The sequence below is a fragment of the Brassica napus genome, chromosome C8, assembly GCF_020379485.1.
Source record: "Brassica napus cultivar Da-Ae chromosome C8, Da-Ae, whole genome shotgun sequence".
NCBI lineage: Eukaryota > Viridiplantae > Streptophyta > Magnoliopsida > Brassicales > Brassicaceae > Brassica > Brassica napus.
The window spans coordinates 41303369-41326551 of NC_063451.1; the positions used below are offsets into that span (position 1 = coordinate 41303369).

Consider the following 23183-nt stretch of genomic DNA (forward strand, 5'->3'; position numbering starts at 1 on the left):
TATTTTGTTGATTATACCATTACTAAGGTTTTAAATACTTAACATAAATGGAATAACAGATTAATGGAATCATATAAATCTATTCCACTTATTACTCTCCCCTGATCGTGCACATACATGTCTTCTTTTGAAATTTGTTTATTTTTTTTATGGAATTTTCATTCCAAATGTTGAAAATTTAATAAAATATTTTATGAATAGTTCAATTTAACAAATGATGAAAGTTGTTCATTTAGCAGCTAACTACTACCTTTGAACCATTCCGACCACAAAGCTGGACTGAAACAGATATAGATCAACATCACATCAAAACCAACATGCAAAAATCACATGACATGCTAGAAATATCCCAGACCAGGATGAGTTAAGCCATTGCAACGTCTCTATTTTTGTATAGATAAGCTTTGCAGAGGTTTTAGTTTTATGGACTTGGATGCATCAGGTGCATTGTGTGGTGTACATGGATAAACCAAATCGTTATCGTAATAAATAATAACGCATTTACTATAGGCATGGAAGGTCCTTCATGTCCCGTTTATGTCTTTACCCTTTTTCTACGTCACTCCTCTTTAGTTCTCACTTCTTAATGTGGATCCGATCTCACATTTTTTAAAAATGTTTTTTTCGCTTTTCATCAATCACCAGAAGAAAATTTACTAATTTACTATTGCCGAGTTTGACTTTCCAATATTAATCTTTTTAATAGAAAATCATGAGAAAGGATAGCAACGTGTGTCAACCATTACATTAGGTCACCGTATAAACTGGCCGGCCCATTAGATGTTTACTTATCCTTAAGAACTAAGGTTCTTTCTTTTATATAGGTTTAGTCGCTATCTACTCGTTTTGTGAACATATATTATATAGTAAGAGGTAGTTTAGACTTTAGATAGTGATTTGATGGTGGATTTGTTGGTGAAACATCAGAGCACACTGGCCGTTGGATCTTTTGACCAGTCTCGTTTTCAAAGATGTGTAGCGTCTCACTAATGGGCCGGGCTTAATTAAAACGATCCAGTATAAAAACGCCATCCAGTGCTATAACTTATAACTAAAACGGCAAGGCATTGTGGAGTTTAGAACTCGTTTAGGACTGACTATTCTCTCCGACGACGATCTTCGTATAAAACCAGATCGGCGGGAAATCGAGTTTCAAATTCGCAGGATTAGGTCGAGATTCGTGTAAATCCGAGAGTATAGAAGCTTTTTGTTCACCATCCTTGTGGATTTTTACTCTAAATTTCCAAAAATGGATTCGGAGTCTGTGAAGGAGTTCATACGAAGCGAAGTTCCTGATTGGGACGATGAGGTGGTGGCGACGGCTAGATTCAAGGCGTTTAGCGGACAGAGATCCGATTGGGAAGTTAAATTTCAGTTTTGGCGCGATTTGATCATCAAGGTCTCGCGTCGTTTCGGAGTGCTCATCATTGATCCTGTCCAGGTCTGCTCAAATCTCTTAGTTGGAACGATTAGTAGAAGAGAACTGATTAATTAATGTATTCTTGTTTCTAAAAGGTGAAGAAGGCGTGGTTTGATCGAGGAGGAATGACGCCTTTATGCATTGATCATGTACTGGTGAGTCTGGTGAAAGGGCTTTTGTAGCTTATTAGACTCTGTTCTTGAAATTGATTGGTGTGTCTGTCTTCTTTGTTTCAAGTTATTGATGCATAGTGAAGGTGATGTTGTGCTGGCAAGTGAACTTGAAAGTCCGGTTAGTGGGCGTTTATCTCGTTTGTTGAGGACAGTGACAAGTTTAGTATCTCAACCTTCAGTGAAGCCGGGAGAGATTCTTGAAAACGAACTTGTTATTGTTCCTCTCTTGAAGGTGTGTTTGATTTCTTGCTTTGTTCACATACATGGAGTATATAATGTGTGAATGTGGCTTGTAATGGTTAAAATTTGAAATGAGTGAGCTAACTATATAAGTCTTCAAGCTATCTTTTTTTAGGTGGTTGGTTTCCTTTGTATAGCTGTTTTGTTAATATGTCTTCAGAGTTGGCAGTCTATTGAGTAAGTCTGTAGTTGATGGACGTTATTAAGATATATGTGATGTGCAGGAGAAGGCTGCTGATGTGGTGAGACTTTTATCTGAGGGGCACTGGACTTCTACTTGTGTTGTCACGCTGAACAAGTTCCGGGACTTGTGCAACGGTTCGAATGAGGCATCTGTTGTTTTGAGTCACTTGTCAGGGTGTGGAAAAGCGCATAAAATCTCTATTAATCGGGGAGAATTGATTGAGGTTGGTTCTTTTTATTCCTCTTTCTTTGGTCTTATTACTCTTATATCATGTAAATGTGTATTGTTCCATGAGTTTTGAGGATGTATATATCTTGCTTGAATTTTTGATGTCAGTTTCTTACCTAAAATTAACTTCCAGAAAGTAAAAGAGGATGACTAGGTACGGATGTTAGGCTCAGTTCAAGCCGAGACCTATGCATAATGTCTGAATCCAACATACTTGTTCTTTGCAGGGTGTCAAAGTGTTCTTTTCAGAATCAGCACTTCCCGGTATCTCAACTCTAGACTGTGACGTTCTGCACTTGCTAAGCACCACAGAGAAGCTCCAAAATCAACTCGAAGTGATGGACCAACGTTGTGAAATGTAACACTTTCTAATTCTTGATCGTAGACTTGGAAAATATAATTTAGCTTTATTTTTTCCGTAAAAGGCCAAATAGATTGAATTCAAGAGTGTGACTTTATTTTCCTTTTGTAGGTCAAGGAAATCAGCGTTGGCATCTCTAAAGTCTGGACACCAGAAAGTTGCTCTAAGGCATGCAAGGGAACTGAAGCTGACCACTGAGAGCAGAGAAAAATGCACGTCACTTCTGAACAGAGTAGAGGAAGTGTTGAGCAATATAGCTGATTCCGAATCAACGAAAATGGTATGTCGAACACTGAAAGCTTGTCATTTTGGGAATTGTAATAATATCTCTCTGTGTTTGGCAGGTCTCAGAAGCAATCAAAACTGGAGCGAGGGTTATGAAGGACATCAAGATCAGTCCAGATGAAGTTCATGACTATTTGGAAGAAATCGAAGATACCATTCAATCACAGAAGGAAGTTGAAAAGGCTCTCGGTGAGTGGTGTTTTTGTTTCGGGTCATTTGATTAGTCCAACAGCTTTCATGTTTATCTAGACTCTTTGCTGTTGTGGCAGAATCAGCTCCATATCCAGATATTGATGATGAAAATATTGAAGAAGAGTTCATGAAATTAGAGATGGAGCTTGAAAGCGAAAGTTCCCAGGTTAGACCAACGACTTCAGATACTGCAGATTCACTGTCTGAGATGTTCTCAGAGCTTAAACTTGGCAACACAAAACAAATATTGGAGGAGCAAGCGACTGAACCAGTTCGGATGAAAGATGGCGGCAAAAAGATTCTTGAAGCAGCATAGTCGCAGAACGCATCTTCATTGTGGTGCGATCTCTTCTCTACTTGGTGTTGTACAATATAAATAGAAAGGAACTTGGTAAATCCACGTCCATGGTATTTGTAAGCAATGCATTTTGTTGGGATTCAAGAAACTAAAGCTTCACTCTAATGTATAAATCAGATGTATTTGTCGTCAGAGGGAAACTAGTACTCGAGATTATTATTATTAACCTATATGTTACATGAACAAGGAGAGCTGGCACTAAATAGGAGAAACTTGAGCAGATCCTTTCATGGTAAGTTGTTCTGATCTTGTAGTGCTGCTTTGGATCTGTATGGTCCACCTTGATATGGCTCTAGTGTTCTCACTTCTTACTTGGAGAATAACAAGTCGGCAAATCAGCAGGTAACTATCATCACTGTCTATTTCATCTGCTCACGGTTTATCTGATTCTTTACCAGACAGGTTTCCTCCATGTGTCCTAGCATCATCTAGATTTGACGAAGTGGTGGAGTTTGGTATTTGGTTAGGGAAAGCAGCATACGCCGGCGGAACAGATTGGGGCAAATAGTTTTCCGTTGGTGTGAAAAGTGCTGAGTTTTGAATTGGCATTAGTACAGGTCCTACAGGATGGTTAAGAACCCTTAGCACATCTGCTGAAGTACTAACCAATGGCAAGCCAGCTCCAAGAACAGGCGCAGGCAGAAGCTGTGGTACGCCCATTTGCATACCTGTTGCTAGACCCATCTGAGAGTATTGCGGCCCCAAAGGCAACATTGTTGCTGGTGTAACAAATCTGTTACCCATCGTCATCATCTGTCATCCAAGATTCATACAGGTTAGAAAAAGGAATCTTTACATGAAACAAGTTGGAAGTGTTTTTGCTTGTTTGTTATAACCTGAACTTGATGTTGAAGGGTCGTCATATAGTTGATCGCTTCATCTAGTAATGCTTCGTTGTCGTCCTATGAACAAGTGAATATTTAGGGTAACGTAAGTAATGGTTCCGAAGATGGTCTCTTTTGAAATAGATTAAAAGGTTTAGTTTGCGTGGACAAAACCTTTTGAGAATTAGGGAGTAGATCCTGCAAATTACGCATTTTCTTGTTTGTATCGTTTGTTTGCTTCTGTTTGCGTCTTCTCTTGACCAAAACATTGCTTGTTCTTGCAGGAACTTGTGGCCTCACATCATCTAGTCTCTGCGTAGAGACAAAAACTGTTTTCAGACAAGAACCTAACAATATAAAACCAAATCTGTGAATTAATCAACCCTCTTACACTGCTTTGATACGTCGATTCTTCACTGTCTTCAGTAAAATCTGTGGAGTCGTATCCCAGTTCAACCGACCTCTCAGCAACCACAGATTGCTCATCAGGAGGTACAATATCCTTTCGGTTCTCATAATCAACCACCATCCTCTTTGATGAAGACGCTTTCAAACTCTGAATCAAATTAAGTTGATTCATCAGCATGTTTGTTTCATATGCGGCAACAACAAGAGGTTCTGGAACAACCTGAGTGTCTACAAGATTCTTGTCACTAGTATCAGCACCATGAATAGTCTTCTTGAAGTCCTCGTTATACTCGGCCTCGTATAAATCCACGATCGATTTCGTACGTTGATTATGCATAGAAAAGCCATTAGATCTTTGGCTCTTTGCAAGAATCTGCCCATTCTCAAACACAAGCTCCATATACTCTTGATCAGTTAACCTGCAACAACAATAAATCAGCTTGGTAAGAACAAACATCATCTGCATCAGCTTGTGTGTTGTGTATATGTTATGTGAATGAAGAACTTAATTTGGTCTGAAGTATGATGATGATGATGGAGAAGTCATGTTTGTCTTGTTTGGAAGAGTAAGTGAAAGTTAATCTTTCTTTTTGTTGATCAACCTCAGAGTCTTTTAGCTCTTTATATTTCGCTTTTCTTTATTTTTTATTTTTTTTGTTCTCAGGTGCAGTTAATATCTTAGTGGGACAGTGCTGTTCATTTGTACTAAATCGAATCTTGGCATCTTCTAGTTTTTCCTAGAACTTTCATTGCAAAATTTTGATTCCTAAATACGAAATCATAATAGGGTTTGATTGGTAAGGACCGTAACTTTAAAATTTTTGCGGTAAGAAAAATCTGTAGATTTTTTGCTGTGGTTTTAAATTTTATTGCTGTAGAATTTTATGGAAAACACTAAAAAATTGCTTTGGATATTTGGTTCTGCAGAGCACTTGTACAGCTGTAGGTTATTTTAAGAGCTGTAGTTTCAAAAAAAAATTTAAACCTTGATTATTCTAAATTTAATGCTTTAGAAATAAATAGAATTGTGGACAGCAACTACAGAAATAAATAAGCTTGATTACTCTGAATTTGAAGTCTACACTCCATATTTCTAGCCTCGAGGAGTCGAAATGTCTATTCGGATTTATTAGCAAAGAAAACAAGAAAATGCCACCACGAGATCCCCAAGAGTCCGATCCAACCCGTCAACAGCCGAGCAACCCCACCAACTACTTCGAGAATATGTAGTTTTTTTTATTTTTCTGTTTGTAATATGAATTTAAATATTATTGTATGACTTTTTAAAATATGTTTTTCAATATCATATTTCGTTTTAAAATTTAAATTATTTTAAATTCTGAATATTAAATATAAATTAAAATTTATTATAATTAATAATAATATAATAAGAAACGATGTAAACTCCTCGTAAACATTACATGGAGTTTACATCGAATGATTACGAGTGATTAACATCGAAATATTTACGAGGGTTTTACATCGAAAGTATTTACGTGTGCTTTACATCGAAACAATTACGTGTGCTTTACGACGAAAGCTTACGTGTCGTTTACGACGAATCCTTTCCCTCCGCTTTACGAGGAATATATTTCGTCGTAAACGTAACGAGTCGTTTACGACGAAACCTCCGTTACGACGGACGTTTAACAACGAAACGTCTTTCGACGTTAATTCATCGTAACACCCCGTTTACGACGAGTTTACAACGAATACTGCCCTAGTAAAAAATATGTTTTTTTGTAGTGCATCTTTAAATATTTTAAATCTTATTTTAAAGTTTTATTTAATTTTATGTGTAAAACTTAGATTTTGTAAACAAAACTTAAAATATTTATGAGATATAATTTTTATAAGGATTGAAACAATAAACAATAAAATATTTATGAATCATAAATGTTATGTGTAGTTGTAAGGACCAAAATGTAAATAAAAATATGAAACTTTAAGTTTAAAGTTTTGAGGAGTGAAACTTCAAATATAGAGTTTCACTTTTCAAAATTTCAAAAAGTTTTTTTGGAGAACAAAAAACTTAATATTTGAAGTTATAGAATGTTTTCGAAGATGGTCTAGCGGTAACAGTGGTTTAAATTAGAAATAAACAGACCAACAGTCGGAATGTCAGATTGCCACAACATAGACAAATATCGTAAAGCATTAAATGAAAACAACAAAAGTTTAGATTTCATCAGTTTTCGTTCTCTCGCAAAACGATAGAACCACGATATAATGTCAATAAATAAAATGTTTTTGTGTATTAACGACCAAAAAAAAAGAGTGAGTGAAAAAGGAATGGGCTAAAAAGCCCACGTGGTTGTGGGAAGAACCTTCACAGATGTAAGAGGACAATGGAGAGTGGGCTGGGCCCACGGTGGAGTTTTGGCAGCATTCTCCTCAAAGGGAAAAAGTGAAGTGGGAAAAAAAAAAAAGGGCGTGAAGTTCACGTGAAAGCCACGTGATTCCTGTTACCTTTTGTGTGTTTCTTTTGTCGTCTTTTGCAATGTATTTAGACATTTGTCCTTCCATTACAATCAATCACTCACTCTGGTAAAAAGAAAACAATCTTTTTTTTTTTTTTTTTTTTCCGTCTGATATTTATAAAACCAAAAAAACATAATGTACAAGCATGCTATTAAAAACCCAAACGATAAACTTAAAACCAAGCCCACAGACGGGCAACAAAAAAAAAAACACAGTCGAGACCCAAAGGCCCAACCAAATCCACCCAGGAACCGAAACCCCCAAGAAACACACGTGCATACCACGTGTAATGAAAAGAAGAGGGGAAAGACACGCGTCGAGCGGAAGGAAAGCCGCTTCAGATTCTCCGCCGAATCGAGATTCACGCCGGAGAGATTCATCGGAACCAACAGAGCCACCGGAATACCTGCCGGGAACAGGGTTACAATCATCAAACCACCATCTTCATCAGCTTGCCCTTCATCTTCTGTGTTCCAAGTATTAGAGAGCATCAATCGACAGTTCGAGAGCTCATCCAACCCCGTACGCCACAAACACAAAAGAAGAAAGCATCACACAAATCCACATCACCATCTCGCGGAGAACTTCCTCGTCATCAACGATATCTCCTCCGCCACATCCAAACATCAAACCCAGAATACCGAACCTTCGCCTTTAAACGGATACAAGACGAGAGGGCTATGGTTAAGAGCCGGCGGCGCAGAGCATAGAGAGCCTCCACCCCCGGAATCACTAAAGTCGGATGATTCAACCGAAAAGGTCGCAAACCACCGAAGTCGAGGCCGGCTACACCATGACGAAGAGACCACAGTGTACCAGAAACTATGATACAGATCAAGAAAAAAGAAGATATGAGGAACCACCGCGAGATCTCTTTCTCTCTCAACATTAAGAGAGAAGGGAGAGCCTCTACCATTCCTCTTGGTAAAAAGAAAACAATCAATCACTCACGCTTGCATTCTTATATTTATTAAGTTCATTTAAGATTCTTTCAAGTCACGACGAAAGGAAAATAAAACTTTTTAAATTGTCAGTATTAATCAGGATTCTTTTTAATTATTATTATTCAGAAACTTGAATAAAATTTATATCATTGAACGTGAATCAAAGATGTAACTGGACGAACTTGTGAAATAAAACAAATATAACGTCTCAAAACTCAAAAGAATCTTATATAATAAAGTTGGATTGTCTCTCTTCTCCTGCGTCCACGTCATCACGGAGGGAGGGGCAAATCCCGACACGTCAGCGCTCATCCAAAACGCTCAGCCAAAACACTTTCCCGTGTGAATTATTGTTTTCGTAATGGGCCCCTTTTTTAGGAACAGCAAAGTCTAATGCTTTCTAAACCCAAACTGCCACAATAGTTACGCAGCCCACTCATTCTGTACTCATTGTTCTCTATAATCCCTCACACGACGGCTTCGGGTCTCTGTAACGGGAAGCCTAGAAGATGAGACGTTGTCTTTACTTCAGTCCTTCAGTCTCGATGAATTCAATTTCATCCTTCCCAAAAGATCTGATGAAAACCCTAAAAAGAACATTCTCAACAAGGGAGGGGAACTGATTGAAGTGGACATGCTCCTTGATGAAAAGGTTTGTCACCTTAGGTTCCTTTATTGTCTCTAAACCTGACAGCTTCTCATAGACTTGAAGACCTCTAATTTTGTTTGACTCTTCCCAGGCAACGCTTATCCAAGGGTCTATCAGTAAACATCGGCTTAACACTTTCCGACATCTTCTGAGAGAAGGTACAACTTACGAGATCAGCGGATTTGATGTTAGAGGTAGCATAACCAAATTCAAGTTCTCAAAAAGGTGGAGAATTAATGGCCTTTAATATGCTGCTCTTGGATGATCAGGTAATTGTTTTGCCTAATCTCTTTCATGTTTGTTTTTATTTCTTTTAGGGTTACAGCGTCTTATTTTTTTTTTTACAAATCTCCTTTATACTGCAGTCCTCTCTCATCAAAATATCTGTATCTGTCCATCGCCTAAACACTTTCCGAGAGGGTGCTTTGTACGAGCTAAGTGGCTTTGATGTCACCAGAAGCAACAACCATTTCAAGCTCTGTAATTCCAATGTTGCCATCCGTCTAAACCAGTCTACGAAGATGGTCGAAGTCCCAGCTGTCGCTAATCCAAGATAACCCTTCTCTTTCAGACATTCTTGGCGAGGTTTGCGACATCAGGACAACATACAATGACCACAGTCAGACTACTCAACGACTTATGGTTAACGACCGAGTAGATAAGTTAATTCTCTATCCACCTATTACTCGAATAATTAACTTTATAACCAGAATAGATAATAACTGAAAAAAAAACACGTACATCCTTCTCAGGGATGCAACTGTTTGCGTCAGCGTTTTTGACAGTCTTGCTGAACTCCTCCACAAGAGATTGGAAGCTGGTGTTGTCCACCCTAAAGTGATGATAGAAACCAACATCAACCCCAAGTTTATAGGAGGTAACCAGTTTTTGAATTATTCTCACACCTAATAATATATTTATAACAAATAAAAAAGAAAAAGAAAAAAAATTAATGTCACTGCAGGTCGTCTTCACCTCAATGCTACTTCTGGGAACCATTTTATTTTAACAATGAGGTGGCCGCAAACCATAATCTATTTGAGGAGTACTTAAAACCATGACGCCACATTTGGATTACACACAATTTGCAGGTTGTCAACCCGACAATGACTCCACCAGTGGGAAGCAGTATCGTGGTGTGAAGAAGCTGGAACAGGTTTCACTAGGCGAATTGGAGAACTATGTACTGGAGTCACCCCCCACGAGTAAGTTTTTACTGCAACCACTATCTCAACCTCATAATACAGTGGATTATGACATTATCACCCATATTCCTCAACAAACTCAGGCTATTGAGTTCTTATGCAAATCCAAGATTGCCTAATTGGAAAAAACTACGGCTGGTGTTACATCTCCTGTGCTAAGTGATCCATGAAGCTCCAGCGTGGAATGTCATCTTTCACATGCCCAACATGTTTTAATGCCAGTGTTGTTGGAGTTGTCAGGTTCAATTAACGCATTAGGAAGAAAAGAAGCACAATGCAATAATATCATGTATTTTTATTTGTATAAGAGGAAAGATGCAATATAGATGTCAAGCCATTTCAAATTTTGATTATATACACCATTTCTCTATGTAGTGTCTTGATGTTTTACGTCAAAATCATATTATTTGTTAAAAAAACATTATTTGTTGATGATAAACTAATTACTCTGGTTCCTCTAATTATAAATTGGATGTGAATTGGTGCATTATTGGAACAGAGTTTGTGCTGCCAGATTCGTTCATGTTATACAATTTACACCAAAAGTCGTACTTTGATAACATGTAAGTAATATTTCTTATTCATTATATCTTTTGGAACTTTTGCTTTTCAGGCAAAGATGTAACATGGTTTCTCCTATTTCCAGATTTACAATTCTTCATTGCTCTGTTGGTAACCTCAGTACATGTGATTGTGAGGGATGCTTATTCAAGCTTTAGGGTTGATGTGAGTCTATTATTTCCTGCAATAACACGATTGTATGGAGAACAAATGACCATCGAAGATTATATGATTAGCCCATTTCCATCGATACACATTTCAGTTTCAAGGCCATTTCTCCTGACTGATGATGCTCGAGTAATTAGCATGAGCACAACAGATCTTTGTGGCTGTACCTACAAATTACTCTCAATGAGCACATCAATTCCCGGGGCGGAGTCTTTGGCTGAGAGAAAAGTGGTAAATGAGAAGAGCAAGAGCAGAGACAAAGAATCTTACAGTCTTTAGATGGTGATAGTTGTTTAGACTGGGAAAATGATCAAATTATTATAATTGAACTTGAAAGGCTAGAAATCCACAGGAACACCGTTGTTAAAGGTTGCAATCATATTTCATTTGGGTTTCTGTCTTTTTGCAGTTCACTCTCATACGTATGTCTTATGTACTTTAGAGAAACCAAATACTACTAAAGCAGTTAACAAGTAGTACATATATGTCATTAGCGTAAAAGCAACCTAAAATCGGCTTGGTTTGTTAATCTTTGATATGGAACAACTGGGAGAGAACTGCAAAAAACAAAAACAAAAAAATACAGATGAAAGAAAAAACAGATTGAATATATAAAATATTTATATATCAAAGATAAGATCCTACTGTAAATACTAAATACATTAGTTAGAAAATCTCAGAAAATTTGTGTGATAACAAATACACACAAAAACATATAGAAGATCTCAGAAAAAACATATCAAAAATATTTAAAATGTTAAAATTAAGCTAAATAATATTAAGCCATAATTTATTTAAAAATAAAACATACGAATCCGGCGCTACGCGCCGGAATACCACTAGTAATACATGAAAAAGCTCCACTGTCTCCACATAAAGAATATAATCTATGATTCTAATGATATAGTGGCTTCACGCTGAAGCTTACTATATAAACTATACAAATCCCATTTTACCAAATTAGATATAACAAGAAAAAGCTTGTGAAGCAAATCGACTCGTAAGATTCGTTGAAACAGTATGACAACTACGATTGCTCTCTTATTGAACATAGATAATCCTGGATAAAATATAGCAAAATAGTATATGCTTGCTTATATCACCATTGTATTAACAATCAATTAATGGATTATCGGGCCCTCATCTGTTTCCAGAGTCTGCTATATAATATGCTTGCTTATACTCTTCTTATAACGTAATGTGAAAAAGAGAGTAAAACTATATGTGCATCGACATGTGCCAAATGGTCATTTGGTAGGGAAATGATGTCATACAAGAGTCCATATCTTAAAGGGAAACATAGTGTTATACACAGCGAGGAATAACATTATCATATTTTACGATTTTGAGGATTAATAAAATAAAATAAAAATCCCAAATCAATCATGCGGTTAGTGCGTAATCAAAAATCAACATTATTGAAATAAAATATAGTATCAATAGGTCTATAAAAAGGCACGCACGTAACACCTCAATATCAACACGCACACACACATACCCGGCCCGTATCTTTGCTTTATCGAGTTTCATGCATTCATATACATTAATGTATTAAGCAGCTTCATGAAACTTGTAGTATATAGTAAGAAAAATGAAAAAGAACATCACTAATACCTCACTAGATTACCCTACTAGACTACTTTAGACACCAAATCTTCCTCTATTTCGTAAACTTTGAATTGTGATTAAAGAAAAACACGTTCTCGCTCGGTTTAAAGGGATTTTGAGTACCTTTTATCATAGTTACAGAAGAAAACGTCATTGTAAAGCAAAAGTGGGAGAAATAAATATTTTTAAAACAAGACCAAACGCATTTACTTATGTTTAAATGATAAAACACCATTGATTGGGGGCAAAAGACTACGTAGCTTTTTCATTCATTCATCACTCTTCAGATGAACTTATGGATTACTAAGACTACTTAATTTTTGCAATATCGACTAGAATCACAGAAGATCTACATAATTTTTAGTTTGAAGAATGACAAAGACAGTTTGATTTCAAAACCTAAAAGTATTCATGGAATGTAATAAATGGGTCTGCATGTTTTTTACATCGGTCTTGCATGTTGTTATGGTCAACTTTGTAACATAAAAAATGAAGCAGAAAACGAGAAAAATGAAATGAGTTGGCCAGCAAGAGAAGTTACAAAAGAGCCACGAAACATGCAATCATCCTGATTTGAAGCCACCCATGATTTTACTGACAAGCAAACACATTGCAGTAAAGACGAATTATCACAATTTGCGATGAAATATAAAGTAGATTTCTTGTTCTTTTTCCTTAAAAAGAGAGGGGAAAATTCTCTTACAACTTAATGATTTATAAAAGGACCAGACATAATCATTTAATTTTGAAACTAAGAAACTATGAGTGCCTTGAATTCTGAGATTCACTATTTTCCTTTTGAAATTAGTTTCCAATATGTAATATATGCATTATAAGCTATTAGCTTCCCTTTGTTATTTATGGTATATAAACTTTATTATATATCTTTGGTATTTCAGTTGCTTATAAGCTTTACAATTACTTATATTGTTTGATCAACTTAAAAAAAATATACTACTTCCGTTCCTGAAAGTAAGATGTTTTAGATTTTTTTTTTGTTCCACAAAGATAGATTTTCTATATTGTTAAGGTACTTTTTTATACTTTTGAGAAACATTAATGAAAAATATTTGAATTGATTAAATTTCATTGGTGGAAAGTTATTGGAAAGTGTATAATAAAGTAAAAAATAAATTAAATTATAAACATTTATTAAAATTCTTAATAAGCGTGCATACTCTAGAAAATCTTAATTTCAGGAACCGAGAGAGTATTTTTTTAATTTGCTTAAATTTGATCAAAAATCTTTGTTTCTATATATATATATATATATATATATATATATATATATATATATATCTTTGGTATTCCAGTTGCTCTTTCTATTTTTTTGGTGGATCTTTTTTGGAATATTCATGCTTTGTATCAGATCAAAGAAAAGTACTGACCAAATACATGCAACATATTGGTAATCTAGAAACATATAAAAGAAGAGTACAAGATATATGCAAGAGAGTGTTACAAATTAAAGGGGACAAAGAGTGGTGTAGATTGTAGAGAAAATTTTCAAGAAAAAAAAGGAAGAAAGAAAAAAGTGATGAATGATGATGGTAATGGTAGGGATGGTGGGGAACATATATCTTCTTTATCTTTTACCCTTGTTTTCTTCTCTCTCTCTCTCTGTCTCTCGTCTCTATTACATGTTTAGAGTTTCTTTTGGTTCAAGCTACATCTTTTTCTGTCTAAATCTATTTGCTTCTTCAAACCAAACGTTATCTTCGCCATAAATATCGGTCATTAATTACCTGTGTATGCTTAATTCTGGCTTATTGATAAATACAATAGCAATAAAAAAGATAAATGCAATACCTTACATTTCTGTTTAAAATCTCTCAATAATAAAAATGTAAAAGGAAGAAAGCAAGTAGTTTCGAATGATCTTGTCAACTTAACTGGCCATGAATAACCTAAAGGTATATTTTAGATTTCATTAAGAAAATTAAAACAAGACTAGTGGCGAGTACCGTCTTCATAAGAAATTAGGTGGATTCATCCTAAATACTCCCAGTCAATAACAAATAAAAACTAAAGAGAGTGATGAGGCGACAAAGTGAGGAGACACGTGGAAAAAGGTACGTTGACGTGGGGAATGTGAAAATGTTGTCGATGGTGTTTACGGGCATTGTGTCTGCATTTTCTCGTGCTTGCAAAAAAAAAATGTTTTCAAGTGTGTGATGAAGATTGTGACGTCTCCTTAGGTCCTTTTAAGTGTCCAGAGGCGAAGAATCTTTCATTAGCTCCTCTCTTTAAGGTTACGCATTCATTACTCATTTATCATGCTTCCCTTGCTTGATTGATAAAAGGGCTGGTTTTAATACTGATTTTTTTTTTATTAGTTTTAGTACTGAAAAATTGGTTGGACTTGACTATTTGCTTTATGTTAATTATAAAGTAACAAGTAAAGAAACTGAAAGAGTGTAACTAAGAGCATGATTATTACAGTTTTTTAAGAGGGTTTTTAAACAAATAACATCATTTAATTAAATGAAAACTAAATGAAACTGTAATAATCGATCCTTAATGTGGATGTTTGATAACGGATCCTTAAGTCTTGAAAGTGCACACGTGTCACTCTCAGCCATCAATTTTATTTTCTTTTTCTTTTTCTTTTTTCTTTTCTTTTTCTTTTCTATTTTTCTGTTATTCTTTTTCTTCTCTTGTCTTCTCAGATGGCTCTCGTAACCTGCAATTGTTTGTTCAATTGGTTTCTCTTGGATGAATCTCTATTTCTCTGTGTCTCTGTCTCTATTGAATCTAATTTTTTTTGTTTTTGGTAGGTCGTGAGCAGAGATGTTGGTCCGTGGTCGTGAGCAGCTGTGAGCAGAATCGCCGGAAGTGAACCCATGACGAATCAGAGACTCCGCCGGTGAGGATCAGAAGAATAAGAAGACGCCGTGGCCACACCAGTCAATCTTCCTGTTTCGGGTGGTGAAGGAAGATGATGACGTGGTGCCTTAAGGCGGTGTGTCTTTTTTTTTAGGTTTAGATTTTTTTTTTTGGTTTAGTGTATACCTAAAATTGAGATGGTTTGATTTTATTTTTTTAATTTATGGTTTAGTTTTGTAAACCAAAATGTATTTGTAAGCCACTTTTAATTAATAAATAAATAAGTCTATGAACGAACCACGAGGGTAAAATCAAACTACCAAAGCTCATTTTGTAAGGTAAATTTATGTCAAGCTACTTCACTTCTGTCTCCGTTGTATATGGAGTGTCAACAATTCGTGTTTGTTTGTTTGTATTTTTCTTAGTGTTGAGTATGGAAATTACTTGGAAACGAGTTATTTATCTCATGGTTTCTTTTTCTCAAAACACTTTTGAGGGATCACTTGATGAAAATTTTGATCAACATTTTGATCGAACCTTTGAGAATTTTTCCATTCATTACCTTTGAGAAATTTTCCATTCAACCTCGGATTTTTTTTTTGAATTATTCTCGATTATTGTACTAATCTTTGTTTTTATGTTTTTTTAATCTATGTTTTAAATGTTATATTTTAATATGTTTTATTTAATAAATAAAAATTTTATTAAAATTTTTTTTTAAAAACCCCTAATTAAAAAACTCCCATTGGACCGATCAAAATGAGAGTTTCTTAACTTGGGTTCTTAACCCCACTTAAGTACATTTAAAATATAAAATAATCATTAAGAAACCCACTTAAGGATCATGGGATAATCATGGTCTAAAAGCACGTGGATTAGAATCATGTGAAAGCTCAAACTCTTATCATGCTTGGATACGATGAAGTCCCGTAGAGTATTTTGTTTTTTGTCATCATAATTAAAAACCATTATTAGCGAGTTAATGACGCACATGAGACGTGTTTAGCAGTTTATGTTCCGTTAAACAAACATTTGGACTATATTAAAAAGTGTCTCGCAGTTATAAAGAACCCTTAATTGTGGAAATGGTGTTTGTCGAACCCACGAATGCATCAATGCGCGTCACGATAATCTCATGCATTGAACTTTGATTTAATAAGGATGAAAATTAAATAAACTATGGTTTTTATAAAATTCAATGTACTCACGTTCTATTTTTTAAAAGAAAAAAATGTTCTTATCCGGTTAATCAGAACATGTATCTCTTGTCTACATCCATCTAACTCCTTAAATCTAGGCCTTAATGCATTTATTAAAAGAATAACATGATATGTATCAATGTATGAAACCATGTCACTTCAACAAGTGCTTACATGGAGTATTGGTCCTCTCGATTTTCTGCTTCAATGTTGCTCAATTTTGTGTTTCAATGAAGTTTTAATTCTTGTTAGCTGATGAATCTGTACATAAACCATGTTTTGTTTGTTTTTCATTCAATAAAACTTACCACTTATACACTGATTAAGTATATGATATGAAGCTAAATAAATCACACCTGTGGATATATATATCTTCTCCACATATTAGTCATTTTAATTCGATAACTAAAATCCAGCAATGATATATATATATATATGAAAAACAGATAGTATATACTTTGGAACAATACAAATTTAATTATAACACACCCAGCAAAAAAATCCGAGCAGAGATTCAAAACCAACACTTTGACCAAGTGTCTGCGTGACACGTGGATTTGTCTGCTTCATCAACAACATCTTTAACCACACTGTCTCATCATTCCACCATCTCCGTTATTTATAAAACAAAATACCAACTCTTCTTCTTCTTCGTCGAATATCTTCAATTAATTAATAATAAATTCCTCTATATATATGCACACACACGTTCAAATCATTAGTCACCTGCTTAGATAAAAATCATAGAGAGATAAATAGTAACCCAACAGAAAAAATGAGAAGAGGTAGAAGAAGCTCATCGTCTTCATCGATAGAAAGTAGCTGCAAAAGCAACCCATTTGGTGGCTCTTCGAGTAATAATACTCGGAACCTAAGCACTGACCTGAGGCTCGGACTCAGCTTCGGCTCATCGTCCGGTCAATATTACAACGGCGGAGAAAATCATGAATATGAAGTCGTTGCGGCTGCTGATCATGAAATGATCATGGAAGAAGAGCAAGAAGAAGATCAAAATGAGTGTAATAGTCTTGGAAGCTTCTACGTGAAGGTTAACATGGAAGGAGTTCCAATTGGAAGAAAGATCGATCTATATTCCCTTAGTGGGTATCATGATCTGATTACAACGCTTGATTACATGTTCAACGCCTCAATCCTATGTAAGAATCTATCTTTGCATGTAGACCATAACCCACTTTATAGTTTTTGTTTAGAGAGATTCGTCAATGATATAACAAAGTCGATATAATTACGCATATATCTTTTCATTTTGGCTCTTTTTTACTAAAGAATATGATCATTTCTATCTAGATAGTTATAGTTATATATTTTTGCATGTAGACCGTAACACATTATATATATGAATTACGATGATTTATGTGTGCAAGAAGAGTGAGAGTATAGTGGTCGAGGAGTCAATGATAGTGAAAACTGAAACAGGGGCTGAGGAAGAAGAGATGTGTAGTGAGAAAAGTCATGTGCTAACATACGCAGACAAGGAAGATGACTGGATGATGGTTGGAGATGTTCCTTGGGAGTAAGAACTTTAAAAAAAAATTATTCTCTAATTAAGCACATTGTAATTTTGATTAATAACTATAATATAATGATGTAGAAGTCTAATGGGGATTTAATTGATTATTGTGTAGGATGTTCTTGTCTAGCGTGAGAAGACTGAAGATCTCAAGAGCTTATCACTACTGATTTGACCAATACAGTGTGGCAAGTAGTTAGTTTTGTCATGATGTAAATCACTTTGTCGGAGATTTTATTCAAAATTTTTGTTTCTAGTTTTATTACGTAATGTTTTTATTCGGTTATAACTTGCAAGGATGAATTTTTCTTTCAGATCCTTCGTTAGAAGGTTCATGTTTTGTTGTTTATTAGATTTTTTTCTTATTTCAAAAAATCCCTAGCGATAATAAAACCAAATATTATATGAATCGATTTGGTACAATATTATCGTATTATTAATCAAATCTATCTTCCATTTATATAAATAAAAAATCTAAGTTGTGTTTTATCACAAACAATATTTTCAGTTGAGTTTTTTTTTCTCTATTTATTTGGAAATTCTCGAATGATTTGAGGTATAATAATGATTTTTAACCAAACACTGATAGTTAAGAGTTTTGTTATTTTAAAAAAAATTCAATCGAGATATGATAAATTATTGCCAAGGAAACAAAACTTCAGTTTTTGGAGGTAACTAGATGGACTTCTTAAAGATGGTTGATTTTCGTCGATTGTTGCTTTCTTCTTTGTTTTAACTATTTTCGAGCTTTGTATTTTTTCTGCTATTCAGAGACGAAGTCTCAACAGAAAGGTTTTAGATAACCATGTATACAAACAAACTCGCTTAAGTCTTATTCCTTCATCGATGCCTTATGCATCTTTTTATATTACAACGGAGGCCTTACTAAAGATAAGAAGATAAGATTTCAATCTTATCTCGGCCAACAAAAAGAAAGATAAAAAGATAAGATTACATTATTGATTTAAGTGGTTATGAGTGGTTGCCGACCTAATTTTCTCACATGTTTATTGCCTTTGTCGGTGTTGCTTCGTCCTCTATTATTGGGTCATCACTGGAGTCTTCTTGGGCCTTTTCTTCTTGGGCTTCTTCAGAGTTGTCTGTACAGATCGGACATTTGTGTTTTTCGCTGATCTTGTCCTGTAACTGACTTTGAATAAGTAGTCTACACATTGTTTGATGATATTGCAGATTTTTGCTGATCCCATTGTCCCATATTTTGTAGACTATTGGACCTATAATTTCTTGGATGTCGAATTCTTTGGTTGATTTGGTGAGTAAAAGTGTTGAGTCGGATTTGTAGTTGAGTCGGAAGAAGTCGTTCATGTAGACAAGTTTTCTGAGTATTCCTATGGTTAATTCAGCATCGACTCGAACCAGGTCGTCTTCATCATAATGAATGTTTGCTGCAGCATCTTTGGTTGGATATTGCTCGTTACTGATCCCCATTATTATTAATTTGATTGCTGGGCAGCTTAATCCTGTTTGGTTGAGTTCTGGGTGGTTGCTGTAATATTGAAGAAATACTTCCTTTCCTTTAGCATATCCTGTAAAGTATCTTGAAATGGCTGTTTTTAATCCGATCGGGAAGTGTTTTAGTTGGTAATCGGGTTTTCGTATATAAAGGGTTTCTATAAGTCCATATTCATGGAGGTTTTTTGTAAGTATTGGGTCTGCTTCAGGAAGTACCACTGCTTTTGGTCCAAGACCTTGGTGGTTTTTTGGGTATATATGTTTGTCAATGGTTTTTTCTGGGTAGGAATTTATTTCTTCGAAGTATTCGAGAAATTTTTCCTTGGTTGGTTTTATTTGTTCAAGGATGGCTTGGGTAGTGTCTATTTTGGCAATGGTTGGAATTTTTCCGATAGGAGTGAGTCTGGTTACGGGTTGTGGTTGATTGTTTCGTCCTCCTCCTCCTGCGAAAGAAGATTTTGGTATCAGAGCCAATCAACAGGTATGAACTATGAAATTCATATAGATACAACACTACATAACTATCAATAAGATTTAACCTAAGAAAAAATTCAACTTTAAATCTTAGTTACTCTGAGTATTTTAATCAACTTATGGCTCTTGAAAATCTCGATAATCAATCAATGGAAGTAATAAAAAATATTGATAACGAAAAAAGTTTCTTTCAAGATATATTGATCGATAGATCTTTAATTGAAAAAGAAAACTTTGATATATCAGAAAAAACTAATTTTAAAAATAAAAATAATCCTTTTGCAAAAATATTTAGAAAAAATAATATTTTCTATAGAATTATGATGGGAGAAGTACCTATCCCAATAGATGAGGCAGCTGGTACAGTCGCCTTATCATTGGTTAACAAAGAACAAATAAATGAACGCTTAAAGAAGATTAAAGATTCCAAAATTAAATCCTCAATAAAATATATTAACATAAATACTATTCAAATAATAATAAAAGGATTATTTCGCGAAAGCATAGATACTCCTATGGATCTTGAATTAATCGATGATAGAATAAATGATGATCAAGATAAAATAATAGCCTCTGGAGCATGTAATCTAAAGTTTGGAAAAGTAAAATTTGATGTTACTCTCCAAACAACGTTATCTTTATTAGACAGCGATCTTGATAAATCCATGTTAGTAAATTATGATTTCAAAAGAATTGATTTATTTAAAGAAGGAAACCACCCGTTTTCAATATCATATAAAATAAACTACGCACTAAGTAATTCATCTCATATTGTAAGTTATAATGCAAATTCTGAAGGGATACATATCGATAATTTATTTAGTCAAATTATTAAACTAGAAAAACCAAATCAGGCAATAACCAAAAGAGACAAGAGACTGATTGAACGGAGACCATCTGTTTCTAAAAAAAGAAACTCAAATGAAAGATTTATTGAACCAAGCACGAGTGCAACAAGAATAAGTAGTAATCATCGAGAAAAAGAATTGGAAACAATAAATATCAAATTAAATAGATTAGAAAATTTCCTTGCAGACTTAGATAATAGACTCTAATAAAATTAGACAAAAATGCAAAGGCTCCAAATAAAAAAGACAAAAGACAAAGAAAAGTTTAAAGAAGGCGCAGAAAAAAGAAGCAAATATTTTGTTGAAATTTGTAAAATTATAAATAAAAAAAATGGAAGAGCGACCAATTTCAACAAAATAGAAAAAGATATAATTAATATTAATTTAAACAAAATCAAAATAATAGAAGAATATCAAAAGTTATGAAAATGGATAAAATCATGGAACAAACTGTAGAACACCATCCAGAATTATATTCTATACCAGAGATACTATATAAAGAAAGAATTATACCAATACAAAGGAACATGGTAGAAAATACTGAGTATAATTTAGGTGCAAATATAAAAGAAGAACAAAAGATTAGTCATTCATTACGAATCATATGTGGAGTTTTAAATAATCATACCGAAATGTTAAGTAACATATCAATAAACCAAATTAAGATACAAGAAAGTCTTGATGATATAAAAAGTGAAATAAAAATTTTAGATGAACTTGATAGATTACAAGGATTAGATGAATTATTAAAAACGGTGAATAATTTAACTGTAATAATGAATAAACTCACTGAAAAATTATGACTGAAAAAATTGGCGATCAAATAAAAATAATACTTGAAAAAATACAAAATATAGAAGAAAAACTAAACAATGATCTAGATAAGATGCAACAAATAAATGAAAAACTTAAAGGAAATATAGACAACTACAAGCAATTAAATGATAAACAAATAAAAGAACTAAGTGAGCTTAAACATAAATTAGAAGAGTCAGAAAAACATAAATGCATAACTATAGAAGAGTTAGAGAAATATTTTATAAAAAATAAAGATTTTCAACAACCAGTAGCTGCAACTAGTATAATAAGAGTAGGAAGATGAGTAATATAAATGAAAGTATGGATGAATTAAGAGAAATGATGAAACAAATAACATTAATAGATAATCCAGTTATGGAGGAAAACGAAGTAATCATTGATAACTCCTCAGAAGATGAACCCGATAAAAAGCTCTTGCATCCTCTCGAAGAGGGGAGTAGTGGATTAAAGCCAGAAGAAAAATCAAAAAATGAGATTGAAAAGATTAAAAATAAAAAAGGGTATTTTAAAACAATAGATGATAAATATGAAAAACACGAAAATTATAAACAATTTAAACCAAAAAAAATGAGAGACGACCTTCTGATAATAGGTTTTTTTGCCTATTGCAAATGTTGTAGTATAGTGGGGTGAATGTCGAACCAGTCCTAGTGATGTGAATCAGTGAGAATACAAGTCATTTCTTAAGCTAAGTAGATTCAATAGTGGTGAGTGTGTGACAACTAACAATAGCAAACAGAGCAATACAACAAGGTTTTAATCAATTTAAACAAGTGAATCCATGGGCTAAGGGAATTGACTTCAAGTAACTAAGATCCAATCTAGGTGACAAGCTTTCAATCAAAGTAATCTCTTAAGTCTAAACACAATTTTAGACAAGTCCTATGTCTAGGTAAATGTCCATTTGCTTAGAAATCATTAAACATCAAATGTCTTTGGCTTAATTCAATCAAGCAATCTTTAAGTTCAAGTTTAATAACTATCTAGCAATTTTAACATCAAGTGTCCTTGGCTAATCTCACTAGAGCTTAGTTGAGTTGATTCAAACACTTCATCTAATCATGTCTGATGAGAAGTGTTTAGAAATCAGGTTTAGAGTGATCAAGACTAAACAAGCATTAAAAATACTCAACAAGCAAGTTCATACAAGGATCTAATACAATAACACCATAGATCTTCACTAAGTTACTCTAATCTCCCTAACCCATGAATTCTTAAGGAAACTACTCACTAATCTCCATGAAAACACTTAATCTCATAATAGATTGAAGCATATTCAAGTAGATACAACAGAGAATAAAGATAAACAAGGATTAAACAAGCAAATTCAAGAGAATAAGAAGAAAAGAAACTAAAGATTCAAGCTTTCTCTCTCAAGAGTTCTTGTGTTCTTCATAAAAAAGTAGATAGATCCCCAATTATTGTCTGAAAAGTAGTTATATATTACTAAAATTCGAGCTGGAGTTGACCCATAAAAACAGATATTTTTCTCCGTAGTGACCATAAAAGGTCGCTACAAGAGGTCACTACGCCTGTAGCGACCTGAAATGCCCGCTACGGGTGGCCGCTAGGACACTTAGACGATTTTTTCGCATTCTTGAACTCATAGCGACCTCATTATGCCGCTACGGAAGACCGCTACAGAAAGCGCTTCAACTATAGCGGTCTCTCTAACCCGCTACACACTCCCGCTACGGTACTTAGGCGCCTCAGCTCTATCTTCT

General features: G+C 34.4%; 3 protein-coding genes and 2 long non-coding RNA genes across 10 annotated transcripts; 4 read left to right on the forward strand and 1 right to left on the reverse strand.

Moving 5' to 3' along the window:
• Window positions 1–963: 963 nt before the first annotated feature.
• On the forward strand, window positions 964–3607 carry LOC106416113 (charged multivesicular body protein 7-like). 2 transcript variants are annotated; one of them, XM_022708440.2, is made up of 9 exons: window positions 977–1441; window positions 1516–1575; window positions 1658–1825; window positions 2058–2240; window positions 2473–2603; window positions 2718–2886; window positions 2951–3080; window positions 3161–3422; window positions 3559–3607. In XM_022708440.2, the coding sequence occupies exons 1-8, from the start codon at window positions 1250–1252 to the stop codon at window positions 3397–3399; spliced, it is 1272 nt and encodes a 423-aa protein (XP_022564161.1). In that variant the 5' UTR covers window positions 977–1249; the 3' UTR covers window positions 3400–3422; window positions 3559–3607. The 2 variants fall into 2 exon arrangements, with proteins under 2 accessions (XP_022564162.1, XP_022564161.1); XM_022708441.2 differs by having other exon boundaries at window positions 964–1441; window positions 3167–3573.
• On the reverse strand, window positions 3492–5317 carry LOC106416114 (transcription factor PIF6). Of its 5 annotated transcripts, XM_048764900.1 has the most exons (6): window positions 5183–5316; window positions 4894–5092; window positions 4657–4821; window positions 4440–4577; window positions 4278–4343; window positions 3492–4194 (listed from the first exon to the last, which is right to left on the reverse strand). In XM_048764900.1, exons 1-6 carry the CDS (start codon window positions 5218–5220, stop codon window positions 3814–3816), a joined length of 987 nt encoding a protein of 328 aa, XP_048620857.1. In that variant the 5' UTR covers window positions 5221–5316; the 3' UTR covers window positions 3492–3813. The 5 variants fall into 5 exon arrangements, with proteins under 5 accessions (XP_048620857.1, XP_013712403.1, XP_013712405.1 ...); XM_013856949.3 differs by having other exon boundaries at window positions 4657–5092; window positions 5183–5317; XM_013856951.3 differs by having other exon boundaries at window positions 3492–4001; window positions 4110–4194; window positions 4657–5285.
• Window positions 5005–5474, forward strand: LOC111208863. Its single transcript, XR_002660759.2, has 2 exons — window positions 5005–5239; window positions 5338–5474. It is a non-coding gene; the product is annotated as an uncharacterized LOC111208863 (long non-coding RNA).
• Window positions 5475–13598: 8124 nt separating this feature from the next.
• LOC111208464 lies at window positions 13599–15412 on the forward strand. Its single transcript, XR_002660350.2, has 2 exons — window positions 13599–14980; window positions 15067–15412. It is a non-coding gene; the product is annotated as an uncharacterized LOC111208464 (long non-coding RNA).
• Window positions 15413–16700: 1288 nt separating this feature from the next.
• Window positions 16701–18254, forward strand: LOC106416115 (auxin-responsive protein IAA30-like). The gene is made up of 3 exons (XM_013856952.3): window positions 16701–17471; window positions 17752–17848; window positions 17961–18254. Exons 1-3 carry the CDS (start codon window positions 17090–17092, stop codon window positions 18013–18015), a joined length of 534 nt encoding a protein of 177 aa, XP_013712406.1. The 5' UTR covers window positions 16701–17089; the 3' UTR covers window positions 18016–18254.
• Window positions 18255–23183: the final 4929 nt, after the last annotated feature.

Bases quoted from the DNA above. Each gene is read 5' to 3' on its own strand.
- LOC106416115 (XM_013856952.3), top strand. From the start codon at position 17,090: ATGAGAAGAGGTAGAAGAAGCTCATCGTCTTCATCGATAGAAAGTAGC. The intron at 17,472-17,751 runs GTAAGAATCTAT...AAACTGAAACAG, and splicing joins GTTCAACGCCTCAATCCTAT to GGGCTGAGGAAGAAGAGATG. The intron at 17,849-17,960 runs GTAAGAACTTTA...ATTATTGTGTAG, and splicing joins GTTGGAGATGTTCCTTGGGA to GATGTTCTTGTCTAGCGTGA.
- LOC106416113 (XM_022708440.2), top strand. From the start codon at position 1,250: ATGGATTCGGAGTCTGTGAAGGAGTTCATACGAAGCGAAGTTCCTGAT. The intron at 1,442-1,515 runs GTCTGCTCAAAT...TGTTTCTAAAAG, and splicing joins TCATCATTGATCCTGTCCAG to GTGAAGAAGGCGTGGTTTGA. The intron at 3,081-3,160 runs GTGAGTGGTGTT...CTGTTGTGGCAG, and splicing joins GGAAGTTGAAAAGGCTCTCG to AATCAGCTCCATATCCAGAT.
- LOC106416114 (XM_013856948.3), bottom strand. From the start codon at position 5,139: ATGCAGATGATGTTTGTTCTTACCAAGCTGATTTATTGTTGTTGCAGG. The intron at 4,344-4,439 runs GTTTTGTCCACG...ACTTGTTCATAG, and splicing joins TACTCCCTAATTCTCAAAAG to GACGACAACGAAGCATTACT. The intron at 4,195-4,277 runs GTTATAACAAAC...CTTGGATGACAG, and splicing joins CCCTTCAACATCAAGTTCAG to ATGATGACGATGGGTAACAG.